Consider the following 16,241-nt stretch of genomic DNA (forward strand, 5'->3'; position numbering starts at 1 on the left):
ATGATACGTAGCCTGCGAGTTTAGTTCAGGCAGTATACACTCGAGAGGTTACATTCATGCTCATTGCTATGTGGCTGTATACAGCGTCATGCAAGACCCATATGTCATACACTGACGTGGCAATCAGCTGACCAATTGGGCGGGTTACTTAAGCTCACCTAAGTGTGCGTTCCTTCCGCTTTGTGTGTTATGGTTGTTGTCATTCGGCATTTGCTCCCACCACCACCCCAGCACCACCAGTAGGCTCTGCTATTGGTTCTGTTCCCCATGGGGGGTTGTTATTATATATCTATCTCCCTGCTCTTAATGGTTAATGATGGTTGTCTAAATTGTGCTGAGCAGGGAGAAAAATGTAGCAGAGCCTGAACGCTTATACACTTGTATTCTCATTCTATAATATTGGTTCAGTATATTCGGTCTATAATGTTATTTATATTAGTTATCCTTTTAGCCTTAATATCTGACTTTTCCTCTTACTGTTTACATTTCTGACTAATAAAGTATTCAATCAATCAAAGACTGTTAGTGATAAAGCATCTACAGTAAATACATACTGAACAACACCATATAGTTGGATGGCATCAGGAGAATGGCAGTGCCCAAGTTTATCCCTATGGATCCATCAAATTGCAATTTTACTTTTTAGAAAGGAGCCATGTTGCATTCTTCATTCATACCCAGGGGAAAACACATTTTTAAACAGTGTATCCAAAAGCATTCCCTTTGTAGGAGTAGTTTTTCATAGTTGACACCTCTGCGGTTGAGCCATACCGTTTCGATGCCAACACACTTCAGGTCTTCAAATTTTATGCCAATGCTCACAGAAGTGACGTGCTACGGGAGAAGTAACATTGGCCCCTCCTCTATATCAAATCTCTTTGCCAGAAATATCCAATCTACAAGCTCATGTGGGCTTATAGATATATTTTTTGCCTAATGCCTTAAATTGGAGAGGCAGTCAGTAATAACATGAACTATACCAAGAGATGCATTATGAGTGACATGATTATGAGATAGATGAAGAGTGGCATTTATTGATCATGCCAACTGTAGCACTGTCAAACTTTGACATGCCAACAAAAACAAACTTGTTCCACCCAGTTCTCTCTCTCTCACACACACACGCACACGCACACGCACACACACATGTCCACGCAGAGAGAGAGAGAGAGAGAGAGAGGTATGTCTGGCAAGGTTGCTGTCACACTATAGTGACAGCAACTAGAGAGAGGAATAGAGAGGAGGATGAGAGGGTGTAAGGGAGGAGAGGAGAGGGGGTGGAGAGAGAGAGAGAGAGAGAGAGAGAGAGGATGAGAGGGTAGGGACCATGGGACGCTATAAAAGCCTCAGAGCGGAGGTCCTGTTCAATCTGCTTCCGTCAGAGCAACTTCACCAAACCTGGACCTTACCTTACCTTATGCACCTTATGACTGAATCACACTACAAACAGGTAGGATCATTGCCTTATGCCCCTTATGACTGAGTCACACTACAATCAGGTAGCATGATTACCTTATGCACATTATCACTGAGTCGCACTACAAACAGGAATATTCACTTCTGCACCTCATGAAAGAGTCACACCACAAACGGGTAGTAACATTCACTTATGACTGACCTTATGCACCTTACGACTCAGTCAAGCCACACACACAGGTCTAGGAACAAACTTTATCGTGCAACGTTAATATTCATACATGCATAAATACATTGTGCAGAATGTGGAGCGTAAATAGCGATATGTCATGTGTACCAGCTTACAGTAGTATGCATTAATGATATGTAATGTAGAAGTGAAGGTAGAACGATTTGAATCACTTTATGAAGCAACATGTTTTCATGCTCGGTTACATAACACCCATCTATTAATATCACAGTCGAGTCAGGAGGTTAGTGTGAGAGAAGGTAGTGTAAAATCCTCAGTGTTCATTTAACTCGGACCGCTGAGGGTCCGTTTGGTTGCATTTGTACACTCTCAGAGTTACAAGTGGATAAATTAAAGCTACACTATGTAACTTCCATGACCTAGCCCGGATTCGAACCCCTCACGTTGCTGAAATTTGAGGATTTATTTTAGCTAGTAGAGCCTCAACGATAAAAGATTACCCGCACACTGCCACTTGCATGGTACATGAAGGGTTAATTAAGCATTTATTAAATGACAAATTTAAGAGACAAAGTCCAGTTCTCATTGTCAGAGGGAGTGGAGGAATACAGAGCAAATGCCATGAATGCAAATGCAATTAATGCAAGTGACTTTATGTCTCTTAAATTTGTAATGTTATTGTTGTCTTCCTTGTTTGTAAATTCATATTTATTTTTGTATTTCTATGCATCATTGTAATTCTGTGTTCTCACTCAATGATGTATGCATATTCTTGAGGCGCTTGTGTCATATTGAACAATGTAATTGACCACAGATTATCATCACAAGCTGTACCTCTTTGGACTAAACATTATGCTCAAACCTGATTGGTTGAATCCTGACCCAGAGGGGTGTATATAAGAATTCAAGATATTTGATTGAATCTTGCCTGAGGAAGGTCGTGTGAGTTACTTAATAAATCCGCCATGTACCGTGCAAGTGGCAGCGTGCGGGTAACCTTTTATTGTTGATGTTCACCGTTTCGCCAACGCTCCTGCTTTAGTTTGTTATTTCATTATGAGCTAAATTAATGTGTATTTTAAAATAAGCAGAGGACATGTGATTATGAACAAATACTTGAAAATGAAGGTGATAAAAGGCATCGTACTCTATACTGTAGCTCTTGAGAAAAAACTGTAGTCATTCATTAAGTTGAGTTGTGCACCGATGTCTACACACCTATTAATTGATAACTATAGTTGTTTATTAAGTACCGTTGATTCGTATCACACTGGCATTTATTAGCCAGTCTGAAACTAATCTAAACGCTGGGTTGTGCCTGGCAACAGGCACAACCCAGTTGTGCCTGTTGTGAGTTGTGAGTTCTAAAACAGCTACACCTTTGGTGCGGTTAAAATAGCTTTAAAATAAGTTCTAGCTGTATATTGTGATAGAAATCATTGCTATAGTATAGAGCGTTTGTTCAGTCAACAAGGCATTCCTGTTGCTCCAGTTCTCTTTAATAAAAACAATAAAACAGAAAATGCATTTTCATATCAGGATAACAATTTATCCAATCAGGAGAGATATAACTCATTCAGGATACAGGATATTGTTACTTTTCAGGATTGAAATGTTAAAATAGCAAAAGTAGCAGATCTACAAGCTCAAAACCCATCACTTCGCACCGCAATTCAAGCTTGTAGATCTGCTACTTTTGATGCTTTTGTGTGACGCTGTAGTATGAACACACACACACACACACACACACACACACACACACACACACACACACACACACACACACACACACACACACACACACACACACACACACACACACACACACACACACACACACACACACACACACACACACACACACAAGAACCTTTTGCTTTAACCCCCACATCTCACTTAAACCCCCACCTTTAACACACTGGAGTCTCATATGGCACTGGTGCAGAAAAGGGTTGGTCATTTTGTATTGTAAAGCAAAATGCCAGGCGCCAGACCTAGCCACAAAGCATCCCTCATTGTGTGAAATCTTTCAAGATGATCTTAAGGGAATCTGTCCTTCATTGGACAGTCGAGAGAGACCAGCACACAACACACTGACACAACACACACCCATGGTCATGATTAATGTGTGAACCCAGGGCTTTGGGTCTGTGCCTACAGCCTGTAGAATGTGTCTCTAACTCGTTGAGCCACCATCCTTTCTTCTATTCACTGTTACGTAAGGCGCTAGCGTTACTGTCTTTGTTATCATGTTTACTAGTAAGTTAAGTTATGCTCCATCGCGCGACAGAGAGTATAAATCTGGCTTAACCACAGATATATACAAATATACAGTGGGCTATATAGCCTATGTTTATGTCAGTGTGCATCGTTGTGGCCTTACTTAGGTTTTGCTACATTTACCAAACGTTATGATTCTATGGTTGTTTCCATCCTATTCTATGCAGCAGGAGTGTGGGGCTTTGAGGACTGTAGAACTACTCAGATAAGAGCTCTGGGGTGCTTTCTCTGGGTGCACATTATAAGTAGGCTGCACTACTAAGTTAGCTATGGAAGGTGACACAGGATGGGAAAGCTGCCCGACAAGGCCGAGAGGTGAAATGATTAGACTGTGGAATCGCCTGGAACTGCCAGAAGAGAGGCTTACTAAAAGTATATTTAATTGGAACAGAGCAGACAATCATTTGTGGATAAGAGAGGTTTCTTAAAATGTTCTCACTCTGATCTAAATATATATTTTACAAATAACTTACAGAGTAATGTATATATGATCAGACAGAAATAGGCTCTATGCACAACCGGGGTGCATTTCTCCTTTCCGACATGTCGCCTTTCCGACGTTGACGAACCCTATACCTAACCCTAACCCTAACCCTAACCGCACGCGGAAGCCACTAGTCGGAGTGGTGAGATGTCGGAATGGAAGGAGCACCCCGCACAACCGCCCTATTGGCAAGACATTGGGCCTTCCTTACTAGTTCCTTCACAGGTGTTACCAATACCAATGACACTGATTAAGGCTCTGTTCATTTGGTTCCATTTGATCCACCTGTGAAGGAAGAAAAGGAAGAGCCTAGGATCAATGGAGGGTGGACATTTGGAAAAAAAAGCAAACTGAATTAACTGAGGCACTTCTTTTCTTTTTAACGTGCATTGCAGTTATAATGTCCATTAATATCACTACTCACATGCCTTGTCATTGACTGCCATCTGTACTTTTGTCTTCCGTAGGAAATCTGCTGCAGTTCCTCGTCTGTTCTACAGCGTCGTCCCCCCAGTCCACGCACAGTAAGAAACCTTCATTTAAAAACAAAATATATTTCTGTCATTTGTGCTCTCTGCCTATTTACCTGTAGACCAAGTTGTCTAAACAAAACTAGTCTGGAAATGCTACAGCAGTGGTTCTCAAACTTTTTTCACGTCAAGGACCCCCCCCCCCCCCCCCCAGCAGCACGTAGATGTGATTTGAGTTGTAAAAAAAAACATACATTTGTAATAATTTTTTTTCCTCCCATGACCGGATCTCCAGGAACTGCAGCCACTGATGGCAAACCTCACTCTATCTCTGTCCTCTGACAACAAGAAGCCCCAGGGAGAGCATCCGGATGCAGGGCAGCAGCAGCAGCAGCAGGTGTCTGGGCCCAGCAGGCTGCAGAGGGACAGGGCTCGCCTCCTCAAGGGAGTCTCCTACTTCGCCGGAGACATGCCGGTGTTCGCCAAATGGATGGAAAGTAAGAAGATTTGATCAAGAATAGAATTTCGCAACAGAGGGGAACCCAGGGCTGACCCCAATTGCTGCCATGACAGATCTTTAACACACTATGGCTGCTGTTCTCAGACTTTTACGGTTTCAATGTTTTCGTTTTGTCTGCACATGTCTGAACGTGTGGAACTCGTCTCCCTCCAGAACAGTGCATCCTGTTGCAGATCTTGGACTGGGTTCTGCGCGGCGCGGCCCAGGTGATGTTCGTCAACAACCCCCTGAGTGGGCTGGTCATATTCGGCGGTCTCGTCCTGCAGAACTACTGGTGGGCGCTCAACGGTTTCGTGGGCACGCTGTTTGCCACGCTCGGAGCCCTCCTGCTGTGTCAGAGCAGGTTAGTCATCAGAGTCATCACCAACACAGACCACATTAGCCATGTTTTGACTGATATTTTTGTATGCAACATGTGTTGGATTCATGTTAGTTTTTTCAGACATTTAAACCCCTCAATACTTTGTAAACTTGACCTTTGCTCTGTACTTGGTCTGTTCCTCGTGCTGCGAGGCGTTGTGAGCTTGTATATCTGCTATTTACGGCTAATCAGAATAGGGATGCTTGGGTTGAAGTGGTTAAAAACTCTTGATGACCCCTTAGGGGTCCCGGACCCCCTGTTGAAGACCCCTGTGTTAAATGATCGATTTAAATCGATTAGTTTGACTAACAGTTGCACCCCATAAATCTCCTTGCCTCAGGGGGGCGATAGCGGCCGGTCTGTATGGATACAACGGCATCCTGGTGGGCTTGCTGATGGCAGTCTTCTCCAACGCTGGAGACTGGTACTGGTGGCTGCTGCTGCCCAACGCCTTCATGTCCTTGATGTGGTGAGTTACACTCACTGTGTGTGTGTGTGTGCGTGCGTGCGTGCGTGTGTGTGTGTTATGTTCTGAGTGCCCCATCCAGATTCCTCATTGACACTAGTGAGTGGTTTTGATATCAAATACCCAGCAGAAATGGACATTTCCTGCTCAGCACAGAGTATCATGTGATGGAAAATGACAATCAAATCGCATGAACACACAGCGCTTTCTAGATCTAACATGGCTGGTCTCAGGCCTGCCTTTTTCTCCCAGGTATAGTTCATAAGAGGGTCCAGATAGCAATCAGCCCGGACCTCTATCAATCACCTTTCGTCTGACACAGGAACAGTCAAACTATGCCGATTATGTGTTCCAGTTTTAAAGGCGCTGGGTCACTATCGTGGCAGCTCATCTCTTACTCTGTATGTAAGCACTGTTGTGTAGAACATAACAAGCACGTAACACACAGCAAGGTTATCTCCACGTTTCATAAGTACAGTACAGTGTACTTCCTCCTTCACTAGTGACCTGGGTTACATGCTCCTTTAGTGGGGCAAGACGTGCAGAAAGTCTTGCAAATAGTTGCACTTTAGTGTCTCACAGACCAATTTGTACACAATGGGGAGGCAGAGTTAATTTGTGACAGCACACTTTGATTTAGTTTCATAGTCTTTTGAATAAAATTCAAATTTAATTTTAGTCACATTTTAGTCATCTGAAATGTTTTACTTTTAGTCTAGTTTCAGTCGACTGTATGTGAAATGAAATGTACAGTTGATTTAGACAACATCATATTTTGGTAGGCCTCGATGGCATAGTAATGGCTGATTTAATATGCCTAGCTGTGTGAAGAAAATCGGCTATAGATCGTCTATCTTTGGAGCGTGACCAGCCACACGCATGCCAAGCATAAAATCAGCGTCATAACGGGCTGTGAGTGTGTAGATCAGCTATTTTCAAGTATGTTTTTTTTAGGCAGTAAAACTTAAACCGGTCGCTTCTTTTGGCCTTATTTTGTAGACCCTGGCTGCTTTTGTCTCTCGCAAAATCTGGTAACTATAGAGCACAATGTCCACACAGACACGTGTATTGTGTGTCCCACAGACGCACAAAGTTTGGGAAAACTGCTAACACGTGTTTGTACACCCATGTCCCACAGACAGGTGTAGACCTTGTTGGTAAGCTGCAAACACATACATGTACATCCCTATATAATTGTACATGCAAAGCCCTATGACGGACACGTGCTCACAAGCTGCCGGGGGGGGCTTGAGCCTGCTCATAGCCAAGGCCCTTCAAACTCGTGTCCCACACAGAGACACGTGCATGCAAACTGTTCGTAAACTGTATACGCATGCGTTCTGTACGTATGCCTACAATACTGTACATACCCATGTCCCACAGACATGTGCACACATACTGTAGCGCTGCAGGGCCAACTCGTGCTCATTGTGTCTAAGACACCGAACTCTTTTCTTGTACATATTTCTTATGTTTCATACCAGTCATGAATGTTTGTGACTGACAATGATGACGAATGCCTGGCGTCAGGGGTGGGCTGCCGGTGAAGCCTAATGGAGCACAGCTCCACTAGCTTTGAAGCTGCACGCACGCCCGCACATGCACCGTTTGCAGTTTTCACACCTCGCTAACAAACTAATAGTGGAAATAGCCAATCTACAAGCTCACACAATGTGACACTTGTAGATCTGCTATTTTTTTTGTGTGTTTGAAAATGTATAAACGTGTATACATTTTTTTCAACATGGAAAGGATGACAATTATTTGCTAAATAATTGATCATTTCAAATAATTGCGAATAGGCGATTATGTATTCAATGTGACAGGCCTAGTCAGTGTTGCCAAGTCTGCTTATTAGAGGCGATTTTTGCCTTTTTTACTGTCGCTTGTAAATATTGGTAAAACTGTAAACGCGTACATTACCTACATATTGTACATGCATGCCCATGTCCCACAGACACGTGTAGACCATGTTGGTAAGCTGCAAACGGATACATGCCCTATACACAATTGTACGTCCAAGCCCTATGTCAAAGACGGACACGTGCACACAAGCTGCCGGGTGGGCCTTGAGCCTGGTCTCATAGCCCAGGGCCATGCAAACTCTTGTCCCACACACAGTGGTGTAAAGTAACTAAGTACATGTACTCAAGTACTGTACTTACGGTACTGTAAGTACAATTGTGAGCTTTTACTTTACTGGAGTATTTCCAATTGTCTATACTTTTACTTCTACTCCACTACATCTCAGAGGCAAATATTGCACTTTTACTCCAATACAATTATTTGAAAACTTTAGTTACTAGTTACTTTGCAGATATAAATGATTACATTATAAAACATACATTTACCACTTTAGCCTTATTTTGTAACTAGGCTATTTGAAAATGGCCGATCTACGATGCGACGCGTTGTGAGCTTGTACATCTGCTATTTTCAAACATTTTAGTACTTTTACTTTTGGTACTTTAAGTACATTTGGATACCAATACTTTTGTACTTTTACTCAAGTCAATTTTGAATTCCGGACTTTTACTTGTAACAGAGTACTTCTACATTGCAGTATTGATACTTTTACTTAAGTAAAACATTTGAGTACTTTTTCCACCACTGTGTACATTCAAGCCCTATGACGGACACGTGCACACAAGCTGCCGGGGGGCCTTGAGCCTGCTCATAGCCCAGGGCCCTGCAAACTCGTGTCCCACACAGACACGCATGCAAAGTGTTTGTAAACTGTATACGCATGCATTCTGTACGTATGGCTACAGTACATCCCCATGTCCCACAGACATGTGCACACATACACCGTAGCGCTGCAGGGCCAACTCGTGCTCATTGTGTAGTGGTACAAAGAAAACATGTACAGTACAGTATGTTAAGTACAAACGTACTTGACCTGCTGCATGCTGTAAATATCTTCTCTGAACAGCAGTCATACATGTTTACGACTGACGTATATGTGTCTGCCGGATGCCTGGGGTATTACTGCAGGCTATGCCTGACTAGTGTGAGTAGTACGAGGGCACCACAGTGCTGTCACGCTTCCTGTTCGCATCCGACCCCCCGCTTCCAACTCAGAATTCGTGTCACCACCGAGTTCTAATTTTCCGCTGCATTACTGGGGGGGACAACATGGAAAAACACGACGCCGCACAGCAACATGAGACGTGTGTGGGTGATGGCAGATATAAGCGCAAAGAAGGGACTGTCCGCACACCTTCTACAAGCCCACGACGCGTTGCAGCACGACGTGTTGTGGGCTTGTCGATCTGCTACTGTGAAAGCAGAATCTGTATGGAGCACTCATAACACAATAATGATGAGACAGACAAGAATAACATTTCCAAAGTATGAGAGAGTTTAAAGGTATTAATACAGTGGAGCCAACGTACACGTCATCAATGGGACATACAAGCTGACTCAATCAAAGCAATGGCCAGCACATACTTAAATAGGCTTCTCCCAGTCTCCACCCCTTCAGGGTGGGGTGTAACACAAATTCTTCAAGGTACTTTCATAGTCAGATTTGACACCTTCTTCATTAACACATGACACGAGAAGACGGTGAGAACAGACAGTCTCAATACACATTGTTTGCATTACTTAAGTTCAGGTGCCAGCCAGTCTTAAGAAGCAGGGTGCATCAAAACAACCTAGTTCACTTTAAATGTTTACGTTCAAATATCCTTGACACTACTTTTCAGTTTCAGGCTTAAAGGAGTAGTTCACCCAAAAAATAAAATTCTATCAATTACACACCCCATGAGGCCTTGAATTCATGGAGATTGTTTTGTTTTTGTCTCATTCCTAAGCCAATAATTTGATGACCGGCGGTCTCTCCGGTAGAAGACTCAAAGAGTCTAGAGCTAGAGTATCCTACCGGATACATTAGCATCTTTCCGCCGGTCATCAGATTATTGGCTCAGGATTGCGACAAAAACAAAAACAAAATCCATGAATTCAAGTCTTCATGGGGTGTGTAATTGATTGAAAATAAGATTTTTTGGGGGTAAAATACTCCTTTAATGTTAAAAATGGCTAAATGTGTAAACGTCTTTATTCGTAATTAAAATCGCTGTCCTAAAATGTTGATCACAAGTCCTCACAAGTATAGTAATACAAGTGCGTGCGTGTGTGTGTGTGTGTGTGTGGGTCAGTCCTATAGTGTCCAGTGCGATCGCCTCCATCAACAGTCGCTGGGACCTGCCGGTGTTCACGCTGCCGTTCAACATCCTGGTGTGTGTGCACATGGTGGCCACGGGACACTTCAACCACCACTTCCCTCAGGTCCTCATCCAGCCGCGTGACGAGATGCCCAACATCACCTGGTCTGAGATCGACTTGGCCAAGGTTAGAGAGAGAGAGGGACTGCTGTGAATATATGCCATTCTGAACTCTGTGTATGCACTATGCCAAGGGTTCCCAAACTTTTCAGGCCGCGACCCCCCCCCCCCCCCCCCCCCCCCAATGAATCATATTTGAACTGGGGACCCCCCACCCTGACAAGCACTTGGAATTGTAGGAATTACATTTAGTTTGACTCTGTTCCACAGATACATATTGTGAAAATAGCCGAACTACAAGCTCTATTTTCTATTCACTATTTTCACAATGTTTGCCTCTTTCTTACGTAATATTTGGCCAATTTGGTATCAAAAAAGGTCTTAAAAGTCATTCAATTGTAACTTTAGAAATGTGCAGATACCCTGTATTGGTTTGTTTACTGTTGAGTGAGAAAACAATGTTGCACAATAAGAGATCATCTGGGGACCCCCCCAAAATAATTTGGGGACCCTAGTTTTGTGTGTTTATTCTCGTCCATGAAAATAGCTGATCTACAAGCCGAGATGCGTTGTGAGCTTATATAATTATTTTGTATAGAATGTTCGAGTTAAAGTAGCTTGCCCAACACTGCATGTGTGTATTTAGATGGCTGGCCAGGTTTCATTCTGTACTTGAAAAGTGTATCTGTCAACACATCTGTGTCATTTCAATTTTGACGGGGTGGGTGTGTCACACTATGTTTTGAAACTGGAAGACGTTCAATCGAACTGTCAAGTTATATAACTACTGTACTTCACCGTGCAAATATTGTCGTTTTGCGGCCATAGCTGAGTTTGTAGAGGTCATCGAAAGTTCACCGATTTGCCTCCTGGCCCACCCAGCATACATGTCAAAGTGTCCCTGACCATAATAGGTCAAAGAAGTACTGTACCTCCACTGTTCTGTACTTAACTTAAATATCGTCACCTTCTTAAACTAATAGCCTAAGTTTTTTTTATTTTTAGGGAAAAAAAATGATACAAAACTATATGATATGTCTTAATAATTTCACCCAAAACGCTTATAAAAAAATTATGACTATTAACATAAAAATAACAGTGTCAGTTATGTAACATAAGAGATTTATGTCCATAAATAGGATTAAAACCTGACTTAGGCCAAATGATTTACTGATTTATTTTCCCAGATTTTGTTTTTGCCTAAGTCACAAAAACATGTGACTTAGGCCCAAGTCACACTATAGGGGGATAGGCCATTATACTAAAAGGGGAGGGAACAGCATGATCCTTTTCAATTAGGAGATAGAAGATTTTACCAGAGGTGACCAGTGTCACGAGGAGCTGACTTAGGCAAAATATTATTTTCCAGAAACCTTGCACAGCAAGAGATTTGAGCATAAGTGCATGTCTCATGGATTAAAGCAAGAGATAATTGACGGGTAGCTGTCATTATTGATGAATAAATCCCGACAGGGTGATTGGGTCGATCACTAACTAACCTCTCTGTGTGTAATGTGTGTTAGCTTTTCAGGTCCATTCCTGTGGGCGTGGGTCAGGTGTATGGCTGTGACAACCCCTGGACGGGAGGGATCTTCATCATCTCACTGCTCATCAGCTCCCCCATCACCTGTGTCCACGCTGTTCTGGGATCCACCGTGGGAATGGTCTCAGGTAAGCTACAGGACACACAGGAAAGCTACCACATCGTTAGCCTGGCAAACCGCCCCGGTCGCGTGAATTCACAGGTCTGCAGAGGACGCATGATGATGTGAATTTACGCGACCGCGATGGTTTACCAGGCTACCACATCGTCGCTGTCAGGCGCTGTCCTTAAAAAGTATTATCCAGAGCTTGTGACCAAAATGTAATTGGACCTGTTGGAACACACGTTATTTTTTTCCATTTCCTGAAAAGTTAAGGTTTCTGCCTGACACCGAACATAAGGAATTAGGAATATAAAATGATGTACAAATCATTAATCAATAGATGTTAGCTTATTAAACATTTCAAGGATTCAAAAATGTTATTGTCATTATGCTGATTTATAAGACAAGACAAGAAAATTATGACGGGAAAACTATGGCATAGCACTAATAATTTGCTGTGATATTTAACATTATACACAATCTGACTGATTTAAAAGTTTGAGTGTGTCAAGACAAGAGCATCTGCTATAACTATAATGCCTAAAAAAATTGTACATTGTGTTAAAGGCTTGGCCCTGGCGGCTCCGTTTGGAGACATCTACTTTGGCCTGTGGGGATACAACTGTGTGCTGGCCTGCATCGCTATCGGTGGAATGTTCTACGCTCTCACCTGGCAGGTGCACCTGCTAGCCATCACCTGTGGTGAGTGCATACTTTTGCTCATATACTACTGAAACGCCAGTGGGGAGGAATGAATTGGCATAACGAAGAAATTGGGGAGAAAAAGGGGGTAAAAATTTATGATTGGCTACTCTTAATACAAACAAAACAAAACAAAATACACCTTCCCTGTGTGTGTACACACACAGACCAGAAATATTGCATAGTTGACCTTTTAAAGCTCTATATTCTGATATCATTGCTCTAGAGTTTTTTCAGTAACGGTACTCCCCCTGTCTCTCCAGACTCCAGCTACAGAAAATACAGTACATATTCAGGTTGGGACACCAATATTATCCAGTCAGAAGAGAGAATCCAATTAAGATAATATATCAATTTCAGTTGTTTATTCAGAATATTAATTGTTCTCCCTCTTGATTGGATGAGATCGGTATCTGAAAATGTATTTTCTGTTTAGACAGGAGGACCCCTATTACTGATCAAGCACTCTGTACATGTATTAACTTTTGCAGACTTATATTTGCACTTTATTGTGCTGCCTTTTTTAATATTTTGAATATCTGTCTTCTCTCTTAGCGTTTTTCTGTGCATACCTGGGATCAGCCATCGCCAACATTATGACTGCAGTAAGTACAACATCCTATTCACACTGCTCATGTATCAACCAGAGCCCGACCCATGCCAGCCCATTTGAGTTAATTTAATTTAACTAACGAGTAACACATAATAATAAAAGATACTAATAATACAAACTAAAAGTACAGTATGTATATAACTTAAAGCTGCACTATGTAACTTTCCTCTCTTACCCCGGATTTGAACCCGGTTTTCTGCGCACGTGCTGATTATTTTTTTAGCATTGAGCTAATAGAGCCTGCCTACTTGCTCAGGGGATCAATTTAATTGAATCAAAAATCGTTCTAAATGTCTCAATAGAAGAGCAGGGAGACCAAATACAACCACCCCAATTGTATAAGTTATATTGTATTAACATACTGATTGGACGATTAGATTTCATTCATATATAAAAGTTACATAGTAACTTTAAACCATGAATTTGAACTTTTTCTTATTTTTTGTGTTTTTGGTCTCCCCTACCTCTCTTCTATCCCCAAAAATACCCCAGTTTAAACACTCAGGCTTTCACAGCAAATCTGGGGTTTTCTGTAAATTGGTCTCAAAACAGGCCAGACTGATTTGGTCCCTGACGTGACGTGACGTGACGTGACGTGACGTGACGTGACGTGACGTGACGTGACGTGACGTGACGTGACGTGACGTGACGTGACGTGACGTGACGTGACGTGACGTGACGTCACGTCACGTCACGTCACGTCAGGGTACAATCCCTCCTGTTTTACAGTTAAAAAAAAAAAACAGGACAATGTGGTATTGCAGGTGAAAGTGCTTTGTAAGCCAGAGAGAAGTTAGTTGGAATGAGTATATCTGAGGCTTGATTTAGGCTCATAAACAATATGATATTAAATATTATTAAATTCATGGTAGACCCTTTAAAATTTGAAACGAATATTTAACTTTAAACAACAAGCAAAAAAACATTAGATTTTATTGAACCACTTAAAGCCCTATTCAAAAATATGTGCCTATGACCATGGCCAAAATAGGGACGCTCGGTTGAATTTGGTACAAAATCGGGACACACTGGCTGCATAATTGTCGATGCCGATATCGTCAAATATTGACCGATATATCGGCCAAACCGATATATATCGGTCTAGAGCTTTATCAACCATGACACATCACAAAACATGTCAATGATTGTTTTCTTTTTGTCTTTCAGTTTGGACTCCCCGCTTGCACCTGGCCGTTCTGCCTGTCCGCTCTCACCTTCCTCCAGGTCACCACGGAGTGCAAGAAGATCTTCAAGCTGCCCCTGGCCAAGGTCAACTACCCGGAGAAGAACCTGGCCTGGTACTGGAAGCACAAGAAGGAGCAGAAACGGGAAAAGCTGGAGAAGGAGGAGCAGGAGAAGGCGGAGCAGGAGAAGGCGGAGCAGGAGAAGGCTCTGGAAATGGAGGTGCGACTGGAGGTGCAACTGAACGACGAGGAGGAGACGCGGCTGGACGAGAAGGAGCAGCTGAAGCTGAAGATTGAGCGGATGCAGGAGGAGAGGAGGAGCGGCATGTCGTCCCCCGACGAAGGGGTGATGCTCAGCATGGAGACGGAGGAGGAGGAGAGCGAGGCGGGGACAACGCACATAGGAAACCTCACGACAGAGAGTGAAACCACAGACGGAGAATGCACGGACGTGTACGTCTCCGAAAATGCCTGATTTTTGGCATTATTAAGCACTTAAAACCCCAAAGGACGATTCTACAAATGCCTTCTAAATCACCCCATTCGGATGCTATCAATGCATTGAATGGGAGATTATCACGTTTTATCAGACCATCGAATGGGCGAGTAGGCGACATACTGACCTACCCGCGATTTATCACACCATTCATTGGGTGTTATCAAGACGGAGATGACTTAAAAAGTTCAGTTTCGGACCATGACGGAGGCGCGCAAAAAGTTCCTCAACGTTCCTCAACGTTCGGGACGGCAACTCGCTCGCTTCCGCTCGCTCGGTAGTCCCTCACGTGGCTCCAGTTCGCTTGAGCCTACTCAGTGCCGTTCGAGTTAAATCATCGTAAATCATGTTGTGGGGACTGCTCTTACTCCGAGTAGGTCAGTAGCTCCTGATTACGCCCAATGAATGGTCTGATAAAACGTGATAATCTCCCATTCAATGCATTTATAGCATTCGAAGCCGGTGTCTAAATCAGTAGTTCTCACATTTTCAAGATTTTTTCAAAAATATTCAAAAATAGCAGGTGTACAAGCTCGCAGCGCTGTGAGCTTGTGGGTATATCTGCTATTTTTTGATAGTCAACGCAAAAATCTAAAATGACACAGATGCTTTAATGGGTTAAGCACTTTAAATACCCGGTGTCGCTATATTCTGGTGCATTTTTTGGTTACAGGTGATAAGTTTCCAAAAAGTTTCAATACATTTCTTATGTTTTTTACGAAATTAAAAAAAAAAAAAAAAAGAAGTTCAACATAAATTCAACATTTGTCAAAAATGTACATATTTTTTTTATTCAAAATTATAAATATTAGGAGCTTTTTCTTTTGGCAATTGTTGTAGGATGAAGTAACACAGGGATATGAAGTATATACGAAACCCCTATAGGGCTTAAGGCATTCCTCACACACACATGTTAATATGTACAGTAGAACGTAATGAATGTGTAGAACACGTTCAGTGTAACATGTATAGTATGTCTAACATGGCCGCCTCGGGTCCATGCACTCATAATTATGTTCTCTAGCGCTTTCATTCCATGCTTTATTTCTTTTTTTGTATTATTGTTTACTATTATGTATAAATAATAAATATATTTATTTTTAATAAAGTTTAAAATATAAAGTTCC

General features: G+C 42.4%; 1 protein-coding gene across 3 annotated transcripts; it reads left to right on the plus strand.

Moving 5' to 3' along the window:
• The first annotated feature begins 1,342 nt into the window (after window positions 1-1,342).
• slc14a2 (solute carrier family 14 member 2) lies at window positions 1,343-16,241 on the plus strand. 3 transcript variants are annotated; one of them, XM_080434072.1, is made up of 10 exons: window positions 1,343-1,450; window positions 4,838-4,894; window positions 5,127-5,337; window positions 5,514-5,703; window positions 6,062-6,190; window positions 10,348-10,540; window positions 11,997-12,144; window positions 12,687-12,821; window positions 13,377-13,426; window positions 14,602-16,241. In XM_080434072.1, the coding sequence occupies exons 1-10, from the start codon at window positions 1,418-1,420 to the stop codon at window positions 15,091-15,093; spliced, it is 1,638 nt and encodes a 545-aa protein (XP_080290198.1). In that variant the 5' UTR covers window positions 1,343-1,417; the 3' UTR covers window positions 15,094-16,241. The 3 variants fall into 3 exon arrangements, with proteins under 3 accessions (XP_080290198.1, XP_080290199.1, XP_080290200.1); XM_080434073.1 differs by having other exon boundaries at window positions 5,136-5,337; XM_080434074.1 differs by having other exon boundaries at window positions 5,190-5,337.

This window comes from Gymnoscopelus braueri (assembly GCF_963280865.1).
Source record: "Gymnoscopelus braueri genome assembly, chromosome: 7".
Classification (NCBI taxonomy): domain Eukaryota; kingdom Metazoa; phylum Chordata; class Actinopteri; order Myctophiformes; family Myctophidae; genus Gymnoscopelus; species Gymnoscopelus braueri.